At 50.5% G+C, this 22,599-nt stretch overlaps 1 protein-coding gene across 1 annotated transcript; it reads right to left on the bottom strand.

Annotated features, from left to right (window-relative positions):
- Positions 1-215: 215 nt before the first annotated feature.
- Positions 216-20,782, bottom strand: VDR (vitamin D receptor). Its single transcript, XM_008067164.2, has 7 exons — positions 20,655-20,782; positions 12,242-12,426; positions 11,868-11,985; positions 9,727-9,898; positions 2,524-2,675; positions 2,219-2,335; positions 216-943 (listed from the first exon to the last, which is right to left on the bottom strand). Exons 1-7 carry the CDS (start codon positions 20,776-20,778, stop codon positions 684-686), a joined length of 1,128 nt encoding a protein of 375 aa, XP_008065355.2. The 5' UTR covers positions 20,779-20,782; the 3' UTR covers positions 216-683.
- Positions 20,783-22,599: the final 1,817 nt, after the last annotated feature.

Below are 22,599 nucleotides of genomic sequence, written 5' to 3' on the forward strand. Positions count from 1 at the left end.
AGCGATGGGATGAAGGTGGGCACTGAGGGGCCAGGCGAGTGTTCTTTGGCTGGCAGAGGTGGGCAAGGGGGTGGTTGTGACCTTAGTCACCTCGTTTTTGGTCATCCTTGGCAGTGAGTGTTTTAGATGGGCTGGGGGTGGGAAGACTGGGGACGGAGTCCCACGGTGGCATGCAGTCCAGGGATAGAACGTGCCGTCTGGAGGTAGGAGGAGAAGGGGAGGGTGGGAGCCATGGGCTGGTAATTTATTGTGGGTGGGCAGGGGATGAAGATCCCCCCCCAGGCTCAGTTCACGTAGGCCTGGGGGAGGTCCAGATGTCTCTGTCCCTGAGGAATGGGTGCAGCCTGCCTGTTCCCTTGGCACCAGCCAGCAGCCACTTATGGGGTGGTGGGGCATCCCCGGGCAAGGCCCTGCCTTCAGCCTCTGCCCTCTGACCCCACTTGAGTTTCTCTGTCAAATGAACAGCAATTCTTCCTAACCGAGGTCTCAAGGGACTGGGGAAGAGCCTGTAGGAAAGGGGAACCTGGGTTTAGGTTGGGCAGGAAAGAGGATGGACTGGGCAGTGGCGGAGGAGGGGCTGAACTCCAGAGAGGGAGGGGAGAGCTGCTGGGCCGTCGCCAGCCCTGGGCCCGGGAACGTGGCCCCGGAAGAACAGCCCCAGGTGCCACCGCAGGCTGCCCTAGTCAGGAGAGCTCATTGCCAAACACTTCGAGCACGAGGGGCGTGAGCTTCATGCTGCACTCGGGCTGGAAGGAGAGGCAGCGGTACTGCTTGGAGTGCTCCTCGTTGAGGCTGCGCAGGTCGGCCAGCTTCTGGATCATCTTGGCGTAGAGCAGGTGGCTGCCTGGGGGTGGGTGGCGGCAGCGGATGTAGGTCTGCAGTGTGTTGGACAGGCGGTCCTGGATGGCCTCGATCAGTGCAGCGTCCTGCACCCCCGGTCGATCTGTGCACACGGGTGGAGGCATGGGTGTTCTGAGCTGGGCTGCTTGTTCCTCCATCTCTCCACCCTCCACCCACACTGACACCAACCGCAGCATCCCCCAGGTCACTCCTGTACGGCTGCTGACATGAGATACCACCGCCCGGCCCAAGGTCCCTCCATAACTTCCCACTGCATTTAGGATTGAGTCTTAGGTCCCTTTTGGGGCCTGTCTGGCCTCGGCCCCATCTCATCTGGCTCCCCATCTCTACGCCACTTTCTTCCACACAGTGTCCCGATGCGTCTGGCTTTCTGGTCACCAGGCTTCACATCTGTGTTCCCTCTGCTTCCGCTATCTTGACCTGACTCTTCCTGATCCTTCTGGTAACTGCTTAAAAGGCCTTCCTCCAGAAGACCATTCCTGACACCCCTCTACCTCCACACCCAGACCAGGTCAGAGTCCTTCCTTCTATTATGACCTCCTAAGTATCACCTGCACCTTTATTTTTAGAACTCTCGTCATATTAGGAATTAGTTGTTAAATAGCATTTGCTTAATATCTCCTCCTAAGCCTTCATGGGACCAAATGTGTCCTGTTTGCTGATGAATTCCTGTGCCTAGCACAGTGCCTGGCACCTAGTAGGTGCTCAAGAAATCATTGCTGAGTGTATAAATGAGTGAGTTAGTGAATGCTGGCTGGGCCTCCAGCCCAGGAAAACATCCCTGGTAGAGGCCACTAGCTTGTCCCCTGAACACAGTCCAGGCTGATGCAGGGCTGCTTCACTTGGGCCTCATCATCAATATAATATCCCCAAGGCTACAATAGCTTCCTCTTCAGTCTTTTTTCTTTCTCCTCACCCCAAACAAGCCAAAGAGGTCAAGCATCATAGCATACTGTCTCCAATTCAGTCAGAACCGTCCACCAGGACTTTGTACCTACCTCTGAGGAACCTCAAGTGACAGGAAAGTTCAACCCAGTTCACACAAGAGCAGAGCCTGAGAGCTAGGAACACTCAGGCTTGTCTAGGGTCTGAGGAACCCTGTTTATCTGGTTCCTCAGAATCCTACCTATGAATCACCTACAGTCTCTGTAAGGCAAAGCCAAGGATGTAGTGAGGAGCCCGTCAACACGCACACACCCTGTGGGCTACGCAAACCCAGCAAAGTAGGTGCTTCCTTATCTTCCTCTCCTTTTGCTCGCAGCTCCTCCCAGAATGCCCTGCTGGCTCGCAGATGGTCTTTGTCCTTCACAGTCCCCACCTCCCAGTCCCTGGAGCGCCTCCCTTCTTGGCCCCATACCTGGGGAGACGATGCAGATAGCCATAAGCAGGACATGCTCCTCCTCATGCAAGTTCAGCTTCTTCAGCCCCACCTGGAACTTGATGAGGGGCTCGAGCAGCTCCAGGCTGTGGCCGGCTGTGAGAGACAATGGGCAGGCGCTGTGGGCAGATTCTAGCCTGCCCTGACTGGGTCCCACCCTTACCCCCTCTTCCTGTTGTCTCTGCCTAGCTCCATCCCATGTGTCTGACCGGGGCCCATGACCCCAGGAGGGGTACAGCCAGGGCTTGAGAACTGGAAAAGGCAGAAGCGGAGTCCAGACGCACCTTTGGTCACATCACTGACACGGTACTTGTAGTCCTGGCTGCCACAGGTCCAGGACATGTCGTCCATGATGAAGGACTGGTTAGAACGCAACATGATGACTTCAATGGCGCTTGACTTCAGCAGCACGATCTGGTCCTCAGAGGAGAGGTCTCTGCCAGGGAGGGCAAGCGGGAGGTCAAGACCTCAAGTCATACAGATCAGTGTAGTGTTTTGACAGGTGTATACCTGCCAGGTGCCCTGGGTTGGAAGGGATAAGAGTGTTCCTTGAGAGAGATCAGCTCAAGACTGTGATCGTGTGCCAAGGTGAGAAGAGAAGTGGCTCAGTCACTAAGACTAGGAAAGCCCAGTGACTAAGCAGCCACAGCTATGAAGGGCAGGAAGACAGCCTGAGGAAGCTCTTGGTGTAGAGGCAAGGATATGGCAGTCTGCAAACAGTGTGGCCAGAGTCATTGGCAACAACTTATTTTCCTCTCCCTTTCCCTGTCCTCCAGCCCTTCTCAGTAGTAAGCTCAACCAACTCTGTCTCCAGGACATTTTCTGAGCCCTTGACCTCATTCCCACTTCCATCAGGAGAGCTCTGGTTCACAGGTCAATCACTCTTCCTGGTCACAAGTCTCTATGGCCTCTCATTCATCTTTCTTACTGCTGCTACAGATAAACATCACTCTTGTGTTCAGAAATCCTCCCTGGCTCTCAAACACTCTAGGATCAAGTCCATACTCTATAACTTGGCTCCAACCTGTGTTTCCAACCCTCATTCCTATGGCAAACTCCATCAACATTCCATTCGAGCGATACTGGACTACTCACACCCGGAGGATGTATGTTCTTTTTTCTTTTTTCTTTTTGAGTTGGAGTCTCACTCTGTCGCCCAGACTGGAGTGCAGTGGCCGCTCCCGGCCACCGCAGCCTCAACCCGTTGGGCTCTGGCTATCCTTCCACCTCAGCCTTCCAAGTAGCTGGAACTACAGGCGTGCTCTACCACGCCTGGCTGATTTTTTGATTTATTGTAGAGATGAGGTCTCACTGCCCAGGCGGGTCTCGAACCCGCGGGCTCAGGCAATCCACTCACCTCAGCCTCCCAAAGGTGCGGGATTACAGGCTGAGCCACCGAGCCCAGCTGGATGTATGTTCTTACACCAGCATGTCTCTGAGCATATTATGGCCTCATCCAAACACCCTTCTAATGCTCCATCTTATCTTTCTGGTCCCAAATGCAATGTGGTTTCCCTTAAAGCCTCCTCCCTCGATTCTCTCCAGCATAATCAGGGCTATTTCTTTTTCTTTTTCTTCTTTTTTTTTGAGTTGGAGTCTCACTCTGTCACCCATACTGGAGTGCGGTGGCGGCTCCCGGCCACCACAGCCTCAACCAGCTGGGCTCCGGCGATCCTTCCGCCTCAGCCTTCCGAGTAGCTGGAACTACAGACACGCGCTACCACGCCCGGCTAATTTTTTTGATTTATTGTAGAGATGAGGTCTCGCCTGCCCAGGCGGGTCTTGAACCCGTGGGCTCAGGCAATCCACTCACCTCAGCCTCCCAAAGGCGCGGGATTACAGGCTGAGCCACCGAGCCCGGCTTAGGGCTATTTCTTGATGCTCTTATTTTGCCTTTCCCCTTCCACTCTGTCCTTTATATACTTGTCTCTGATTATTCTTTGTAAGTTACTTCAGGGCCAGTACCACCTCTAAATTACTTTACCATTACCCTCATGCTGATCACTGAGCCCTAAGCACAACAAGAGGATCAATAAATATGTGTTGACAAGTCGAGAGGCCAATGACTAGTTCCACTCTTCTGAGTCATGAGCTGGGCTTGTTGGAACAATGGCAAGGAAGAGGCAGGGCCTACAGATCAGTTTGCTTCCGGCTTTTACTACCATTCTCTTCCTGAATGTCTACTTTCCCCCTGGATATCCTGTAGACAGGCTGTCATCCCTTTGTGGCTGCACTGACTTGGGTATGAAAAGATGGGAAGCAGATATCAACAGAGGAGAGTTTTATATCAACAGGTGATACACGTTGGGTCATGCAGAGGCTTGCAGGATGGCCAAAAAATAATCTGTATTGAAAAAAATCATGGCCGGGCTCAGTGATTCAGCCTGTAATCCCAGCACTTTGGGAGGCTGAGGTGAGTGGATTACCTGAGCCCGTAGGTTCAAAGCCTGTCCAGGCAACTTGGCGAGACCTCATCTCTACAATAAATAAAAAATTAGCCGGGCATGGTAATGTGCGGCTATAGTTCCGGCTACTTGGAAAGCTGAGGTGGGAGGATCACCGGACCCTAGCAGGGCGAGATTGCGATGGCCGGGAACGTGCCACTGCACTCCAGTCTGGGTGACAGAGTCACCAACTCAAAAAAAAAAGAAAAAAATCACAAAGTGCTAGAGTTGCAAGTCCCCTCTTAGGTATTTCTAGAGATGGCTCAGTTTCTGCAGGACTCTCCTGGGGTCAGGGTGCTCAGGGTCTCTGGGCACAGCCATGAGGCTGTTAGACAGTTCCTGGGTTAATGGCCTCTTCTCTTGTTGAACTACAACCCACATGATGATACATTCATTTTTTTGCTTACAATTTTTTTTATTTTTGTGTTGGAGTCTTACTCTGTTGCCCAGGCTGGCGTGCAGTGGCACCCTGCTCACAGTCACTGCAGCCTTGACCTGCTGGGCTCAGGTAATTCTTCCATCTAAGTCTTCCAAGTAGCTAGAATTACAGGCATTAGCCACCACACCCAGCTAATTTTTTGATTTATTGTAGAGATGAGGTCTCGCCAAGTTGCCCAGGTTGGTCTTGAACCCATGGGCTCAGGCGATCCTCTCACTTCGGGCTCCCAAAGTGCTGGGATTATAGGCACGAGCCACCGCACCCAGCCTTGCTTATAGTTTTGTACTTTCAAGAAACATAAAACCAGACTTCTCTTGAATCGTGGCTAATGGATTTCTTTCTTTAAAGACAACTACCAAGCCGGGCTCGGTGGCCCAGCCTGTAATCCCATGCCTTGGGAGGCTGAGGAGAGTGGATTGCCTGAGCCCACGGGTTCAAGACCTGCCTGGGCAACTTGGTGAGACCTCATCTCTACATAAAATCAAAAATTAGCTAGGTGTGGTAGCGCGTGCCTGTAGTTCCAGCTACTTGGAAGGCTGAGACAGAAGGATCGCTGGAGCCCAGCAGGTCGAGGCTGTGGTGGCCAGGAGCGGCCACTGCACTGCACTCCAATCTGTGTGACAGAGTGAGACTCCAACTCAAAAACAAAAACAAACAAACAAAAATAATAATAAAGATAACTACCATGTTGTCCTATCATCTTTTCTAGGAAAGACAATCTAATGACACAGTGTCTAAACATCTCACCATCCTTGTCACTTTCTCTAGATGCTCAATCCACATTTACAAAATGAAAACTAACACCACCCCCATTTGGTTTTTAACTCATTATACAAGTAAAACATCTATTATCAAATCTTTGGAAAATACAGAAAATATATAACAGCAAATTGCTCATAATTGCTTGACATTTTGTTATATTTCCTTCCTGTTTTCTATGCAAATATATATACTCATATATATATTAACACACTTGAGTTCATACTAATTCTATATGCCACATCCTGTATCACTCAAAATTCTTTACTCCAGTTCTTAGTGTATTGCGTAATGTTACATCATAGCCGTATACTTTAAGTTATTTAATCAGTCTCTCAGTTATCTATTTTTGGACATTTTTGGTTGCTTCTAATGTTTGCTGTTATGAGTAATTCTGTGTACACTACCTTTTGTTCAATGCTACACTCAAATGGGTGGCCAGCAGTGAACATACATCCATACGTGCGGGCTAGAGAGACGTCAGTGGAATCACTGCTTGTTGTGATCCAGATACACTACTGCTAGGAAGGCAAACCCAAAATGACCCAAAATGACCTCCCACGGTCTGGAAATACAGGGACTTTCTAAGTGCAGTCCATAGCCAGAACTAGGGATTGTGGTGGGTCGGGGAGAGAGGCAGAGTTAAAGGGAAACCAGTCAGAGAGCATGTTCTGCGATGACAGGACCAGCTTGGGCTCCGAGCCTCCTCCCTGACCTGTGTGATGTTTACACCCTGTCTTCGTGCCTGCAGCCACTTCTGGACACCTCACATGTGCCCTGGAATTGCATGGCTGTCTTGTCTTTCCCACCCCCACAGGCAGAGCCCAGTCCCTCCTCTCCTGCATTCCCACGGTCCTTCTAGCAGGTTCCTAGTAGACCTCTTATCTCTCTGCAGCAGTTGTTTATATGTCTGACTCTTTCATCAGAGTCGGAATCCCTGGATGCCAGGGACTGTGCCCTAGTCAACTCTTGTCCCTCACAGTTCACATAAGAAAGCTGTTCGTTGGATGGATGAATAAATAGATGTGGAAGAAGGGGCATAGCACGAAGAAAGCAGGATGGGCTCCCGACCTTTGACCCAGGAAGGAGCTGTGGAGATGGAAGTGGCAGTGGGGTTGATGGCATCTAGCCCAGAGGACTGGGCTCCAGTTGATATGGCCGGGTCTCGTGTACTTTACTTGGCAATGAAGCCTGGGTGTCCTAGGCCCTGGTCATTTAGATGCTGCTGCTGACACCACTTCCTCAATGCGTTTCTTTTGCCATGCCCAAGGATGAAGATTTGTGGGGTGAGACAGAGAGACTGAGGGAGGGAAAGTGGGAGGAGGAAGCAGGGCCAAGGCCACACCATGGAGCAGTTCACACCCAGAACAGCCCATCCAGCCCCGCCCCATGTTGGTCTCATGCCCGCACTGGAGACTCATCCCATCCCCCTCCCCAGTCACCCACACAGAAGTCTCATCCTGCCTTCCCCACACCCTCCGCCCCCGCCTACAGGCAGCAAGATCAAAGCCACCAAGGACTGTTCTTTCACTTCTTGGAAAAACAGAACCCCTAAGTGTGGAAGCCAGCAGAAACAGAGAGCTGCTGGGCTGGTCCTGCCTGGGCCCAGTTGGAGCCTGGGCTTGGGCTCCAGTCCAGACTCTGCATGACCTCTGTCGGGTCACAGAGAGTGTCCACCTCAGTGTTCCCCCAAGAGCTCTTGCCAAGGCCTGCTCCATTTTTATTGGAAACATTCTGCTCTGGGACTTCTCAGGCCAAGGCCAAGGATGGTAGATGTGGGCAGGTACCAGAGCTGCCCAACTATTGATGCAAAATGGGTTAAACTATTTTGCATCAACAGCTGGGCAGCTCTGGTACCTGCCCGCATCTACCATCCTTGGCCATGACTGCAGGGCTACAGCAGGGAACCTTGGGGAGAATGAGGAAAGGAAGAGAGAAGAGCTCATCTCAACTTTAGGGAGGGAAATTGAGGGGATAGTAGTGCTATTTGTGACAGGGGACATGTGAGAGGGTAAGTGATAGGGGCCAAGGACACAGGAGAAAAATGATGGCTTGGGTTACTTAGTGAAGGGGGCAGCATTGGGATAATCTGGTTTAATGAGAAACTGTCTTCTTAGGACAGTTTTCCAATGGGCACAATCCCAGCCACCACTTGGAATCACTTGGCCTTGGTATCTGGGGAAGACTTTGGAGTCTTCTGTTCAACTCCCCATCAGAGCAGGGAGAGGTGAATCCCATGCAGATGAGAACTGCTACCTGGTGTTGGGAAAGAAGCTGAGAGCTTCAGCAATTTTTCCCTAGCTGTTTACACACAACACGATTTTGGAATATGTGGAGTTTGCAAACAGTAACACAAAGCATGAAGGAGGATGTTAGAACTTGTGCTCGATGGAATGTGTTGTCAGTTCCAAGGAAAGACTCTGAGGATAAACCACAGGTCCAGCATGATGCAGGGCTCACAGGAGATCAGCTACTCACTCCTGTCTGTCTGACAGAGGGGCTTGTACTCTTGTCCCTGCAACCACAATGCACAGTGCAGTGAGTGTCTCAACACTGTGTGCTGTTTCTCTCTTCCTTGCAATTTTAAGATTAATTCCAGGGGAAGAGTTTCTGGGATTTGGGTTGGGGAGAGGCATAAAATAACAGAGATAGTTGTCAGAGGGCAAAAACAAACTAGAAAGTGCTGGGTTTAGCTCTGTGAATTAGCTGGCAAGGCAGTCATTTAAACAATAACTGATGACTTTTCTACATAGCAGAGAGGTTCACAAAACAATACATGGCACCCTATATTAGTTTCCATCCAGAGCCAGCAATGTTAACTCATTTTCCAGTCCCTAGCAATCCAGCACTGAATCTGAGCATCAGTATCGAGGAAGCATCCTGCCCTTCCTGCTGTAACTACAGCTATTGCTGCTACTTGAAATGATAATAATGTTGCTTGATATTGATGTATTTCTTTCTATTCTCAACCACATTGTATATGCATTTTATGGCAATATACCAAATGAAATTTTGGAAAGACTGTGGATATAAATATATACAAATATAAATCTCACTTCCAACATATCTACTAAGTGCATCAATGCTCTATTGTTTTAAGAATATTTAATGCTATGTGGACATTTACATATAACTATTATTATACATGTCATTAGTAGTAAAACCATAAAATGTTGGAATGAATGAGTAAAACTTGTATGAATGAATCCATAAAGGAGGATCCCTACTACGGTAGAACTTCTTATACCTAGGTTGGCAGAAAGGTTTCAGATATGATTAGAAAACGGTCTTTAAATGTAAATTTTGGTGAAGAATGCCTAGATCACATGTGCCAGGAAACCTGTCTTTCTCTGGGATGCCTAGGCTATTCCACAAGTCTACATGGTCAGCCCTTTCTCCTCTCTGTCACTTCATTCTGATCTCAGAACTGGGAGTGGAAGAATAGTGTAGGTTGAATATAAATGGATAACATGAGGACTGGAGTCAAGCCAGCTGGAGTGGACACAGCAGTGAACTGGACGTTCTAGGCCTGGCTCGGTCATGCTGACTCCAACACCAGAAAGTAATCCTGGCTGAACATTGAGCTTCTCTGGGCTTTCACTCCATCCTCCAGAAAGTGCAGGATGAACCAGCTCTCCAGTACTGGCCCACAGAGTAAGGCAGCACAGGCTGCCCTTCCTTAAATACAGATCCCTAGGTCTACCCCAGAGATTCTGATTTAGGAGTTCTGGGGCAGGGCCTGAGTGTCTATTTTGGGGAAGCAGTAGATGGATAATCTCCAAGTTTTCTTCTAGATCACTCTAGAATTCTGACTCTGCTCCCTCGACATGGCAGAAGTTTCTTACCTGAACCCTGGGATCATTTTGGCAAAACCGATGACCTTTTGGATGCTGTAACTGACCAGGTCAGCCAGGTGGGGCAGCATAGAGAGCTGGGACATGTCCAAGGTTACAGAAGAGTCATCTGAGTCCTCTTCGCTCAGATCTAGGTTAGAGAAGCTGGATGGCTCCATCATGTCTGGGGGATGAAGGAAGAGAAAGAGCTGTTTAAGGATGCTCAGGCCAGATGCCCTTCTGCCAGCCCCTGCGAGGACCTTGTGCACCCGAGTAGCAGGACCAACTGCGAGTCCCACAGTGACTGCCTCTCCTCAAATGTCACTCTTCAGCGCTGGACTTCCCTCTGGGGCTCTCCCTGTCTCTTCTTTCAGCAGTGTGAGGCAGTAAAGAGCCAGAGAGATACTCAGAGAAACAAATGATTTTGTAGATCACATGCTATTCCTAATGACCTCAATCAAAAATAAATTTGGGATGAATCAGCCCATGGAAAAAAAATTTCAACCTCACTAATGACCAAAGAACCGCAAAATAGAACATCTACACTTTTTGCCTGTAAACTAAATGCTTATTTGTTTGGTTTGTTGTTTTGAGTTGGGGTTTCACTCTGTTGACTAGGCTGGAGTGCAGTGACAAGTTCACCACTGACTGTAGCCTTGACCTCCTGGGGCTCAGGCAATCCTTTCACCTCAGACTCCCAAGTAGCTGGGACTGCAGGCACACTCCATCACATAGGCTAATTTTTTTTTTTGAGTTGGAGTCTCACTCTGTCGCTCAGACTGGAGTGCAGTGGCTGCTCCCGGCCACCGCAGCCTCGACCTGCTGGGCTCTGGCGATCCTTCCGCCTCAGCCTTCCAAGTAGCCAGAATTACAGGCATGCGCTACCACACCCGGCTGATTTTTTGATTGATTGTAGATATGAGGGCTCGTCAAGTTGCTCAGGCGAGTCTCGAACCCGCGGACTCAGGCAATCCACTCACCTCAGCCTCCCAAAGGCGAGGGATTACAGGCTGAGCCACTGAGCCCGGTTTGTTTGAGTTTTTAAATAAACATATGCTATACGGAACATATCACTGCTGAGGCAAACACCTTTAATCAACCTGTGAGAGGGTACCTAAACTTCTAAATAATAGGAAGTTATTATTAAACGCTGAGGTATAGACCCATGCATAGCTTATACAGGTTGCCCCTCATTGGTGCAAATGAATTGCCATCAGGTGACAAGAGCAGGAAGGTGAGTAGAGAAACATGACAGGTGGGAGAGATCCCTACAAGGGATAGGCCTGTGAGTGCTGTGGTCAGTGCTTGTTTTTATCCCCTTCCCACCTCCTACCTCCCTCCTGTCTCTACTGAGTAGACACCACATCTGACTCCAATTGCTATCTGTCCGGGGTACTGGGACTCCTTCCTCCTATTCTGGATCCATGCACTGATTCATCACTGAGTCTGGAAGTGCCAGATCTGAGGTTGCTAGTTGCCTAGAGGGGAGGGGGTTTTCCATCTCTGCCCTCCTGCAGGCCCCAAGCAGAGAACACGAGGGTCGGGTGGGAGGTGGAGGGAGGGAGGCAGGGGGAGAACAAGGCAGGGTGATGAAGAGGAAGGTTGAAAAGGGTTACAAGAGCCGGGCTTGGTGGCTCAGCCTGTAATCCGCGCCTTCGGGAGGCTGAGGTGAGTGGATTGCCTGAGCCCGCGGGTTCGAGACCCGCCTGGGCAGCGAGACCTCATCTCTACATAAGTCAAAAAATCAGCTGGGGTGGTAGCGCATGCCTGTAATTCCAGCTACTCGGAAGGCTGAGGTGGAAGGATCGCCGGCGCCCAGCAGGCGAGGCTGCGGTGGCCGGGAGCGGCCACTGCACTCCAGTCTGGGCGACAGAGTGAGACTTCAACTCAAAAAAAAAAAAGGAGGCAGGTCACCCCCTCATGGAGGGGGCCATGGGCTGATACCTGGCTTATGGGAAAGGTCAGAGGCTCCAGAGGTTAACATGACACAGCCAGAATCCCAGCCTGGCCTCGTCCCCAGCACGAGCCCCTGGTCGGTCACCCTCTTCTGAGGACACCGTGTGGCACACGGTATGAAGTACCTCCATGTCCTTCCATCCGGCAGCCCGAGGGCAGGTGGGGTGGGCTCCCTGGAGGCATTAAGTCCTACTTACCTGGAGAGGTGATGTAGTGATCTGAGCAGGAGGAGGAGGAGTCCCCGGAGAAGCTGGGTGTGAGCCTCAAGTTGGGCCTGGAAGGAAGGCTCCCTCCGTCACCCACACGAACTGGAGGCTGGAAGGGAAAGATGGGGCTTCTGAGACATACGTGTTGGGGCCACCTTCCTACCTGGGCCCTGGTCTTCGATAGGAATGGCTTCGAGGAAGGTCTGCAGGAGAGTGAGGTTTCCAATGCCAGAGGGCAGAGCAACCTCTGTCCTGTCCCAGTTCTATGCCTGGATGCCGGTCTCCCTTCATCCCCACTTCCCAGCCCCAGCTGTACTTGTGTTTCTCCTTGGGGCCACGCATCCTCCCCGGCCAGGCGGACGTACCCGGAACTGGCAGAAGTCAGCGTAGGTGGGGTCAAAGGTCTTGTGGTGGGCGTCCAGCAGGATGGAGATGATGTGCTGCTGCTCCTCAGACAGCTTGGGCCGCAGGCTGTCCTTCAAGGCCTCCTCCTCCTTCCGCTTCAGGATCATCTCCCGCTTCCGCTGCACCTCCTCATCGGTCAGGATGACTGTGGGGTGGGAAGGGGAGTCAGGGGGGCTGGCTCCTCCAAGAAACCTTCCTCCAGTGGCTCCTGCCACAGGGGACTCCGATTTCCTCATATGGAGGAAAATTGGGTCTTCCATGGTGAAAAGGAAGACACGTGAGAGAAGAAGAGGATCTGAGAGGTGGGATGGTCTGGGCGTTAGGAAGCCTGGGTTCTCAAGAATGATTTGTGGGACCTTGGGCAAACTGTGTAAATTCTCTGGGCTGGCTGGGCACGGTGGCTCCCACCTGTAATCCCAGCACTTTGGGAGGCCAAGGTGAGAGTATTGTTTGAGCCCAGGAGTTCGAGATCAGCCTGGACAGCATAGTGAGACCTTGTCTCTACAAAAAATAATTAAACATTTAGCTGGGTGTGGTGGCATGCACCTGTAGACCCAACTACTCAGGAGGCTGACGTGAGCTGATCGCCTGAGCCCAGGAGTTTGAGGCTGTGGTGAGCCATGATCATGCCACTGGAGTGACATCCAGTCTGGGTGACAGAGTGAGATCCCAATTAAAAAACAAAACAAACAAACAAGAACTAATTTGTAAAATAAGAAGTTTGGACCATATAATCTCTTCTAAGGTCCCTTTCTTGAACCTTCCTCCATAAAGTGTATGTGTGTGTGTGTGTGTGTGTGTGTGTGTGTGTGTGTGTGTACGTGCATGTGTGTGTATGCAGGTAGGGGAAGGAATTACCCCTATCTCAAAGGATTGACTTGTTTAAGAGCTGAGTATGTGCCTGGCACAACATAGATGCTCACTAAATGTTAGTTCTCTTCTCCCTTCCATTCCCCAAGTTCCAGGATCTTGAAGACGATATCAGAGTGGAGAGGAAGTGAAATAATGACTGTGTGGACATTTGCAGACTCAGAGGCTAGGAGATGCTGAGAAGACGCCTCTATGTGGCCACGCCCATGTCCAGGTTTCTAGACTTGGAACTCTGGCATTTGGTCTAATCTTTTTTTTTTTTTTTGGAGTCTCATTCCATCGCCCAGACTGGAGTGCAGTGGCATGCTCACGACCACCCCAGTGTCAACCTGTTGGGCTCTGGCAATCCTTCTGCCTCAGCCTTCCATGTAGCCGGAACCACAGGCGATGCTACCACACCTGGCTAATTTTTTGATTTATTGTAGAGATGAGGTTTCGCTAGGTTGCCCAGGCTGTTCTCAAACATGTGGGCTCAGGCAAACCCCTTACCTCAGCCTCCTAAAGTGCTGGGATTACAGGCTTGAACCACCACACCCGGCCTTGGTCTACTCTTGCCAACATAGAAGGACTTGGCCTCTTCAGTTGTCTGCAAAACCACTTCTCCTCCAGCCTGTAGAGCCTCGATATTTCTGCCCATGGATGTTTTCAAGTCCTCTTTAGGACCCAGAAGGCTGAGGCCTCACAGCTCTAATCTTGGAAGTTTTCCCTGGCCGCTGGTCAGGGTGTCAGGCCGTGGGGAGACCCTACACACCTGCAGGCTTGTGTAGGAGCTGTGCCTGCCTCACCATGCTGGGGCAGTTGCTGGGAGGGAGGGGCTGGGAGCAGGGCTGCCTGGCATAGGCTGGGCAAACAGACCTCCTGGCCGGGGTTTGCAGAGCGCTGAGGCAGGAGTGGGCACCAAGGCCCTTGGCCTGTAGCTACTTGCTTGGTGCTGGGGCTGCCAGAGCCTCTGCCCACAGAACTGGGGAGTTTCACAAGAGCAGGGAAAGGAACCAGAAGCCCAGAGTGGGTGAGTTCCAAGCTTCCAGAAAGGCCCATCGGCGTAGGCCCCTAAGGTAGGGGAAAGGATGACAAAAGTTGGTGGGGTATGAGGAAGAACCTATGGCGGGTGGGAGTGGATGACCGGAGCCACAGGCAGAGCAGGAAAGGGGGACCAGCTGCAAGAGATGGTACCTCCCTCCAAGAGGAGGGCTGGGAGGAGGCCACACCCACACAACTGACTCACCTGCCCCAAGAGCTGTCAACTCTCCTCTCATAGAGGGTGTCTGCTCAGACCCTAGGGGTCAGGCAGGGTGGGAGGGAAGGAGCAGGGAGCATCCCAGGGAATTGCAGGGTGTAAGGCCCTAGCCCAGGGAGTCGAAGATTAGGTGTCTGGTCTTTCCTGCTCACCTGGAAGGTGAGGCGGAGAAGACGACGGGAACTGAGTGAGGGTGGCCTGGCTCTGTCAGTCACACCACAGTGTCCTCAGACATGTATCTCAGCCTAACTGGACTTCGCTAACCCCCCTTTGATTCTGTGATGTCATTCTTCGGTCCAGAGACTCTTCCCAGCCTCTGCTGCCTGCCACGGCCAAACCAAAGTCAAAGTTCTCCACGGCTTGCTTCCTTCTTACCTTTCTAGACTCGTTTCCCAGCACCTCTGGACACAGCTTCTGATCTAGGCTTGTGGGCATTGCTGGCTGTGAACACAGCCCACTCATGCTGCATTTCCACTTGTGCTAGGTGCCTGTCTAGCTGAGCCTCCTCTCCCCAATAGCTGTGTGAGTTCTATCTGTTCCTCAATGCTCAGTTTACAGCCCTCTTCAGCAACGAAGACTTTTTTTTTTTTTTTTTGAGTTGGAGTCTCACTGTTACCCAGACTGGAGTGCAGTGGCCACTCCCGGCCACCGCAGCCTCAACCTGCTGGGCTCTGGCGATCCTTCCGCTACAAGTAGCTGGAACAATAGATGTGCGCTACCACGCCTGGCTAATTTTTTGATTTATCGTAGAGATGAGGTCTCGCCTGCCCAGGCGGGTCTCGAACCTGCAGGCTCAGGCAATCCACTCACCTCAGCCTCCCAAAGGCGCTGAAGGCTTTCTTGATTACCCCAATCTGCACTGAACTTCATTTCTTATACATGCTGCAAATCTAGTCTTTGGCACCCCATGGTCTTCTGCTCTGTAAGATTCACAGTTAGTGCAGGTTTCAGTCCATGTCTGTGGAGAGAGCCCTGGAAGTTCAAGGTCTCCTTCCCTGGATTGCAGGTTACTTAAAGGCAGGGCAGGGGCCACGTCTTGCAATTCTTGTGTGTTCCCCCACAAAGGCTAGCCCACCGGGCTACCTGGACTTGGTGCTTGCTCGATTGTCTGACTCCACACATCAAGTGCATCAACACAGATTGTACCACCTACTATGTGCGAGTCAGTTTCTGACTCAGGGAAGCACAGTGAGGAGTGCTCTAGTGCTGCCTGTGTCTTGCAGGGTCGGGAATGGCAGCTGGCATTCCAGGCAACCAGAGGGCTGAGCAAAGTTGACCTCTTTTATTTAAATGTTTGCAATCAGAATGTTTTTAAGACAGAAAACTTTATAGTGGAACATTTATAACATCATCTAACTTTTCCCTGATGATTCAGAGGTATCATTCTGAACAATTACTGAGTTTTGCAGGGCAAGATCATGCCTCAGGGTTGTCAGAGACTGTATGCGTTACATAGTGTGCCCAGTCTGCCAGGCCTTGGGGCTCTTGGACTATTTCTAGTAGCTTCCTGTGTCTGCCTCTCTGTGAAACTATGAGTTGTCTCTTCGTATCAGTGCCTGCCTCTAGAAAACGTCTTTCTCCCCTTTAAGAGTGATTTCTGAGCCGGGCTCGGTGGTTCAGCCTGTAATCCTGTGCTTTGGGAGGCTGAGGTGAGTGGATTGCCTGAGCCCGCGGGTTCAAGACCCACCTGGGCAACTTGCAAGACCTCATCTCTACAATAAATAAAAAAATTAGCTGGGCGTGGTAGCGCGCGCCTGTAGTTCCAGCTACTTGGAAGGCTGAGGTGGAAGGATCGCCGGAGCCCAGCAGGCTGAGGCTGTGGTGGTTGGGAGCGGCCACTGCACCCCAGTCTGGGTGACAGAGTGAGACTCCAACTCAAAAAAAAAGAGAGTGATTTCTGAACTTTTGGGAGTTAGAAATACTGGTGATCAAGTTTGATGTAATAAAAGATGATATTAATAAGAATGAATAACACAGAGTTTTTCTACGTACAAGGCACAACTCTGAGTTCTTTTGTATATTAACTCACATATTTAGTTCTTATAACAAACCTTCAATAACAACAACAATAGCAGGTGCAATTGCTATCCCCATTTAGCGGGTGTTGGAACTGAGGCCCAGAGAGGCTATATACCTTGTCTCAAGTCACACAACTAACAAGTGGTAGAACTGGCATTTGGACCTGAGGAGTCTGGTTCTGGATTTCATGGTCATAACCACGAGCCTAACCTGTGTCTGAACAAGGTGTTCCAGTCCATCTGAAGAGGTGAGAATGACAGAAAGTAGCAAGGTTTGTAAATGTTTCACTTTCAAGAGACAAAGAAAAGTCAAGGTTAACCTTATAATGTTGTTCTTCCCAGTCACTTGTACCAAAGAGCAACCACCACCCTTGGTGTGGGTAATAGACAAAGAAATGCTGAGATCTACTGGTTTCAAATACTGACATCCAACCATGGGCGTCCAGGACTGTTTGGGGACTACACTGTTTGGGAATGAAGTCACATGTCTCTCACATATGCTGATGCTATTGTGATTTGTGAAATACTTTGTTTAAAGGGATTATTAATGTCCTAGGATTTTAAAATTATTTCCTCGATGATTGATACTAAAATGTCATTGCTATCACATAGAAAGACATTCAAAGTGAAAAGCCACTGACCTAGAATAAGAACCAACTGACTCTAAAAGACTGTCAGGTGGCCAGGTGCAGTGGCTCAGGCCTGTAATTCCAGCACTTTGGGAGGCCAAGGTGAGAGGATTGCCTGAGCTCACTGGTTCAAGATCAGCCTGGACAACTTGGTGAGACCTCGTCTCTACAATAAATCAAAAAATTAGCCAGGCATGGTAGTGCATGCCTTTAGTTCCAGCTACTTGGAAGGCTGAGGTGGAAGGGTCACCTGAGCCAGCAGGTAGAGGCTGAGGTGGCTGTGAGCATGCCACTGCATTCCAGCCTGGGCAACAGAGTGAGATTCCAACTAAAAAAACAAAAAAACAAAAACTGTCAATCTCTCTGATGAATAAGGTGCATGAACTTTGGTACATGGACTTTATAAAACTTACATGGCAATTCAGTAGCCTTTTTGACTTCCTTTCTCTCTGTCTAACAAAGTAAACATCTGCAAGCACAAACAATTTTAAAACATTTCAAGATGCCAATCGTGGCCTAAGGACAACAGGGAAAAGGACATAAAATTTTCCAAATGAATGACAACAGACAATATTAGGTTTGGGAGACTCTTACTGATCTATGGATCTGCAGAAAATACAGAGATACAAAGAAGCATAATGGGAGCTAGTATTCATTCATTCAACATGTATTTACTGAGTACCTACTATGTGCCAGGTACTGTGCCACAACTGGGAAGAAAACACATATACATCTGTAAAAACATTAAACAAGTTAACATAATAGGTTGTTCTGTGCAGGACAGGTATATTGTAAACAAGAAATAAGAGTTCAGCTATGAAATTTCTCGGATTCCAAGGGCATAAAGTCAGCTAGGACTGGAAGAGAGATAGAAGGAGTCTTCAGCGGGAAAAAAGCTCTCTTCAGCCCATCTCTCAGGGCCCCAGGAAGTGCCTTTAAATGCACCATGGAGTGAGCTCTGACCCACTGGCAGCATATGAGGGGCTGCCTGGGGTGCAGCCTACAAGCTTGGCCTTTGGAAGCCAACAGACCTAGGTTAGAATGAACACTGATACCATCATCTTATTAGCTCAGAGGCATGATATTTGAATTCTTCTGAACTTCCTCAGCTACTCAAAAATATTGAAGTATTTACCTATTTAGGGAGTGTTGGGAGAATTTAAGAAAATGCATGTGCCTGACATGGTATCTGACATATGTAGATGGTCAGTAAACACTCATTTCCAGTCTCATCCCCTCTCTCTTCCTAGGCCTCCTTTGTGGAAGGCCTACCTCTCTGCTGAGAGCCTGGGTGTTTAGCTCCCTTCCTGTGATTTTGCAAATACTAAGACACTCAGTTGACTTCAGAACACTAAGTCTTAGAGACAACAGCCAGCCCAGGTGATAAATGAGCTGCTCTCCCAGGGTTCTGAGCCCAGGGAACTCCAAGTCCAGATCCATCGGCAAGGTTAGCTAGAGTGGGCTAACCTGAGGCAGGGAACTACATCTCTTCCTGAATGACCTTCCCCTCAGGGCAGTGGAAAGCACCAGCCTTATGCTGGTCCGATGTTACTACTTTAACTGGCGCTCTGAGGCCCAACCTCAAGACCCCAGCTCTATCAGCCCAGCCACACTACATATAGCTCCCTGCACTGGAGTCACAAGAGTGGTATAGGCAAGGGGCTCCCCTGGGCATGTGGCAAGATGGGGGAGGGATGGCTGGAACCCCACAGGGAAGGAGTAGGCTGGAGTGGTGGTGGCTGAGGCACAAAGCTGATCTGGGAGTGGAACGAGTATCCACTTCTGGACTGCTGACTCCCTAACCCACAGTGGGGTGTTCCTGGGGCAGGGCCCCCTGATTTACCAAAGGCCTGGTGCTACCCTTCACCGTAGCTGCAGTGCGCTTTATGGGGGCCAGGAGGGGACATGGAGCTGGGGTCTAGTCCCAGCTTGGCCACCAACTTGCTTTCTGACCCCAATTCTGAAGTTTTAACCTTTCTGTGTCTCAGATATGCTTCCTATACAAAGTTATAGGACATCCCCTTCCCACCTGAGACATAGGTGAGGGGCCTCTCAGGTACCTGTAAGTGTGGCCCTGATGGAAACTGCTACAGCAGTGCCTTATGGACCTCAGCAGTGGAGGCTGGAGCTTTGGAACCCAGGCTCCCTGCCCTGCAGAGGCTGTGTGCTCTATGGAGACAGGGGCTGCATGGAGTCTGGGGTTGATGTCCACCCTAGTGCCTCACACTGAGAAGGTCCTACTAAGAATGTGTGTGAAGCCCCATAAAGCACCCAGGCATTGAGCCTCCACATTCTCACTCTCTCCAGGATAAACACAGGACCCAGGGTGGGGCAGAAGCTGGGCAGGAGCAATCAGCATGCCCAGGCCTGCGTGTTCTGTGGAGGTAAGGAGGAACATAGGCCTGGAAACTCCTTCCAGGGCTGCCAGTGTTGGCTGGGGAGCTGAGGAGTCATGACCCACAGGAGAGGAGCCTTTCTTGAGGCCCAAGGAAGCCTCTGCTCTGCCTGTTTCTCACCAACAAAGAAATTTTTCCCCAGTAAGAAGAAATTTCCCATCCCCTAAGCCCTGTCCTGTGTCTTTTCCTCTGTTGTTGACACATCTTCCTGGCATCTACTCTCTCCATACTCCCCCAGTGGTCCCATAGTCAGGAGGGCCTGCACCCGGGCACCCCCACTTTCGATCTCCTCAGGTCCACAGCTAGGAGGGCCTGTGCACTGTCCTAGGGCCAGGTAGGGGCTCGGGTGCAGACAAAGACAGGAGTGAGTCTGGATAGGAGAGCAGAAATAAGTCTGCCAAGGACACATGCCCAGGTGGGCCCAGTGCCCTCAATCCAGCCCCTCCTGGCATCTGCTGAATTCAATGGCTACTCTGATTACCAAATAATGATGACAGCTTTCATGCAAAGTCCAAGTGTTGTTTTCAATGCTGGTTCAGAACATCCATGTAAATCGGCCACGATTGTCTTCTCCAACCCCAGAGTTGAACAGGAAGTCCCACAGGATCACCCCTCTGTTGTCATCTGGATTCAGAGTGTTGTTCTAGAGCCCCAGTGCTCTCTCCCACAGACTCAGTCCCCCTGGTCTCCCCTGGGCACCAGCTCTCAGCTCTGTCCGTGGGGCCAGGGTGACTGGAAGCCTGGGATGGGGCATACCGCAGATGCCAGCCACACTCTGAATCTTTACTCTCCCCATTGCTCCTGCTCTTCCCAACCCACAGCCACCCTCTCTGCCGAAGTCCAGGGAGCCTAGGGTCCTTGAACCTCGTTCTTTCCTCCAAGCTCAGGGAACAGGGAGCTGTGAGATATGAAGATGTCCTGGAGGAAGGCTTTGACTAGGGACAGGGGATTTCGAAGGCAGCGCCCTGCCTCTCCTCCTGTCAGGCCTTCTGAGACACACATACACTCCTAGAGAGGCTCACAGGCAGCTTGGTGCTTTTGACTCTGGAGATCAGCTGCCCTGCTGCCCGTGGTTGGTCCCACTCATGCTCCAGCCCTGGATGCTGGCAGCCACAGAGGAGGGGAAGGCATACCTCTGTGCCCAAACTGGCATGATAGCTGGCCAAGGCCCTCCCCTGACTCCAGTTTGGCCCCAAACCCTGCCGGGACCCCTAGACACTCACACTCCTTCATCATGCCGATGTCCACACAGCGCTTGAGCCGGCAGGCCTGGCAGTGGCGCCGGTTGTCCTTGGTGATGCGGCAGTCCCCGTTGAAGGGACAGGTGAACAGCGCCTTCCGCTTCATGCTTCGCCTGCCGAGAGAGCACACGCCCTTGCCTGGGTCACTGAACTCTTGGCTTCTCAGCCCTGGCTGCAGAGACCAGCCTCCCAGGGCTCTGACCATGAAGACCTGCCCACGAGGCCCCCAGGTCTCCATTTCTCCCCCAGAGGATGTGGGCCAATCCCAGCCATCCGGCTGCTCTCACCTCCAGGCTGGGCAACATCCTGCCCTTCCTTCCATTGCCTGCTTGACTTTTGTCATGGCCTGGACTTACTTTTACAGTATTCTGCTCCCTCTCCCTTTTTTAATTATACAGGAAATAGGTAAGCACATTTTTCTAGTACATTTTTAAAAATTTTATTTTATTTTCAAGATGTGGAGTACAATTCAGGATTAGGTAGACAAGTGGTCATCGTACAGGTAAAGTTTAGGCCTCCCTTTGGTCTCCGCTTCGCCTGGTTTGATATCAGGTACCCTTATCGATGTTATGTGCCCTCCCCTGGCAGTGTTCCACTACTGTCAATCCCTTTCTTATAGTATTATGATCAATGTTCAGGGTCCGCTTATGAGTGAGAACATGTGGTATTCGGTTTTTTGTTTCTGTGATAGATCACTGAGTATTATAAACTCTAAAAGTGTAAACTAGTACAACTTCTGTGGAAAACAGTGTAGTAATTCCTAAAAGATCTAAAAATTGGCCTTCCATAAGACCTGGTAATTCCCCTTCTGGGAATATACCCAAAGGAACTCAAATCATTATACTAAAAAGATACCTGCACACGTATGTTTACCGGAGCATCATTCACAATCACAAAAACACCCACAATTTTAAAAGCACTGAAATCGGCAGGGGAGCCCTCAAAATAGCTTTTAGTGAGCTATTATGAGAGGCAAGGAGGCTAGTCTCAGTATTGTCTTCTATAGTTCAGAGATCTTGGCTAGAATATCTTTCATTACAGGGATATGTGTGTGCACACAAGGGAGAAAAGGCCCAACCATAGCTCCAGACAGCCCAGAACCTGCCCAGGAAGAGAACATGCCAGGATGGGAGCCTGTGGTCTGGGCTTGGCTTTCAGAAAAGCAGAGGAAGCAAGGGATCTGTCAGAACAGACAGCTTCTAGAGGGTTCTCAGCTAGGAAGCTGGCCCCCCGTGGTATCCTATGCAAAACTTTGCTTGAGTATCTGTGCACATGGTCCCACTCACACTCCAGCCCTGATGCTGGCAACCACGGAGGAAGGGCAGGCACACCTCTCTGCCCAAACTGGCATGATAGCTGGCCAAGGTCTTGCGCCCTTGTGTGCATGCTCAAGCTTGAAGGCTCATTTTTCATATTTTAAAGATGTGGGGTACAATTCGGGAGAAGGCACATTTTTCTAGTTCTATTTTTTTTTTTGGAGTTGAACTCTCACTCTGTTGCCCAGGATGGAGTGTAGTGGCATGATCACAGCTCACCACAGCCTCCACCTTCTAGACTCAGGCAATCCTTCTGCTTCAGCCTCCTGTAGCTGGGTCTCCAGGTGTGCACTACCACACCCTGCTGATATTTTTGTTTTTGTGGAGACAAGGTCTTGCTTTGTTACCCAGGCTGGTCTCAAGCTCCTGGGCTCAAGCAATCCTCCTGCCTCAACCTCCCAGTATGCTGGAATGTCAGGCTTGAGTCACTGCGTCTGGTCTCATTTTCCTAATTCGAATGTTCTCTCCCACTACCAGCTATGCCAAGTGGACCTTGGGAGGCCACATAAAGGACATCTCCCTGCAGGCTTCTCAATATCTGTGTCCTAGAGGATCCTGTTCATCCTTCCAGCCCCCAGCAAGGGTGGGCCCCATTTTTTTTTTTTTTTTTT

This window comes from Carlito syrichta, unplaced genomic scaffold (assembly GCF_000164805.1).
Source record: "Carlito syrichta isolate Samal-C Ts95f unplaced genomic scaffold, Tarsius_syrichta-2.0.1 Scaffold309322, whole genome shotgun sequence".
In the NCBI taxonomy this organism is placed as follows: Eukaryota; Metazoa; Chordata; class Mammalia; order Primates; family Tarsiidae; genus Carlito; species Carlito syrichta.